The 1,923-nt window shown below is 41.2% G+C and overlaps 1 protein-coding gene across 1 annotated transcript; it reads right to left on the reverse strand.

Annotated features, from left to right (window-relative positions):
* Positions 1-268: 268 nt before the first annotated feature.
* On the reverse strand, positions 269-1,664 carry LOC142607847 (fasciclin-like arabinogalactan protein 12). The gene has a single exon (XM_075779493.1). It carries the CDS (start codon positions 1,513-1,515, stop codon positions 631-633), a length of 885 nt encoding a protein of 294 aa, XP_075635608.1. The 5' UTR covers positions 1,516-1,664; the 3' UTR covers positions 269-630.
* Positions 1,665-1,923: the final 259 nt, after the last annotated feature.

Genomic DNA, 1,923 nt, shown 5'->3' on the forward strand with positions numbered 1-1,923 from the left:
ACCTTTTCTTCGTCAAAGATTTCCCGATAATCAAATTACTCTTCCACGTCAAGACCCAATCAATAAAATCCAACTTACTCATCATGCCCATCAAAGAATGGAATGTCTTGTATTTAGGAGTGTGTCTTGAGTATATTGATAGGTGTTGCCATGGGATCATTTCCTAGCTAGAGGGATAGCTTGGCTGTAGTTCACGTAAGACTTGCTAAACATCTTACTGAAATTTTTGAAATATATTTTCTAAAAAAAAGTCATTGTTAAGAGATGGTTTGCTACCAAAAAAAGCAAATGTAAAATATATTTGATCATACAAATTCAAATAATGCCCTCAGTCACATAGAGACAATTCTTGAAAAATCCTTGAAAATCATAAAGTACATAGAAATTGGAACTTAAAAATGACAAGAACAAGAAATTTAAAAAAATAATAATAATCAAGATAAAGCCTTAACATCAATAGTTCTCATCACAAACTGGCATTATAGATATTGGACAGGGAAAGATGGCAATCATTTGAAAGCACTCAATGTGGATTACGACCGTTCACCCCAACTCAGCAAAATCGTAAGGCACGAGATAGTTGGAACCCACCTAAGAATATGAAGCAAATACATTTACAATTTTACACCATCAAAGTCCCTTCGTGACAATGAATGCAACCAGAGCAGCTCCAATAGACATCAATATTCCATTTCCATGCCTCTTGAGACTCAGTGCTCGAGACTCATCCACTTTTGTAGCAGCAGAAGGAGTGTCTGCATCTGCATCAGCATCTGCACCATTGTCCAAAGACTTAGGCTTTGACAATGTTGGTGCCGAGGCTGGTGCCTTATGCTTAGGCTTAGGATTAAAAATGTTAAGAGGAAGAAGCACTTGATCCACTTGATAAATATTAAGCTGGTTATCCGAATACACAGTTCCACCCAACGTGGTATTAACAAGAACAGTAGAGATGTTCACCTGGTTGCCAGCAGTGGTCACGGTTAGTGGGAACTCACTGGCATCTCCGGCCTCTGTGGGCACTGGATTGCTCAGAGTTTGGAAATTTGACAGAGTAACAACTGTGTTTAATATGTGAAATTGTACTAGTTGGGTCTTTTGTAGGTCAGACAAAGAGTTTATAGTGCCCGCTTTGAGGCTCGAAAATGCAGCATCAGTAGGAGCAAAGATGGTAAACCCATTATTTGAATTGTTGAGCTGGCCGTATAATTGGTCAGACACTCCGGTACTCTTTAAGAGGCGGATAAATACTGAGAACCCACCAGCCTTACCAAGGATTTTGGTGACATCGGGAACACCTTTCTTTGTGGGTGGGACCTTGGCAGACTGGACTGGGGTTGGGGCCTTGGCAGGCTGAACTACTGGTGGAGTGGCAGGCTGGACTGGTGCATTTGCAGGCTGAACTGGTGCATTTGCTGGCTGGACTGGAGCTGCGGCGGGCTGGCCTAAAGTTGTGAAGCAGTGGAAGAGTAATACAAGTAAAATTGATAGGGAGAAGAGAGCCTGTTTTGTCATCTTTGTAGTTCTTTTATTGTGGGGAGAACTGAATTTTGCTTGGGATGTTTTGAAATGCAAGAGTGGTGTTTGCACTTGCACTTGCACTTGCACTTGCAGGAGTGTTTGATATGTGTGGGAGGGAAGAGAGGGCTTTTATTAAGACTGGGAGACATTGCAATTAGGTGAAGGGTACACTTGTAGTTACGAATTACCTTAGTGATTTGCAGATCATCTGTCTTGGAAAGGTGGAGGAATGTCTAGTTACAAAACCTGAACACTTTGCAGTTTATCTTTCTTGGAAAGGTGCAGGAATGAAAGGATAAAGTGAGAGATCTTGTTGCTTTAGCAACTAGTTTGCTTGGGAAGGCAGGAAAAAGAGAGGGGATCTCTATTGTGTGTGCGGGAAAATATAGATTCTTCTCATGT

Source organism: Castanea sativa, chromosome 8 (assembly GCF_040712315.1).
Source record: "Castanea sativa cultivar Marrone di Chiusa Pesio chromosome 8, ASM4071231v1".
NCBI classification, from domain to species: Eukaryota; Viridiplantae; Streptophyta; class Magnoliopsida; order Fagales; family Fagaceae; genus Castanea; species Castanea sativa.

What these genes read in the sequence shown, in the direction of transcription:
- LOC142607847 (XM_075779493.1), bottom strand. Translation starts at nt 1,515, where the DNA reads ATGACAAAACAGGCTCTCTTCTCCCTATCAATTTTACTTGTATTACTC.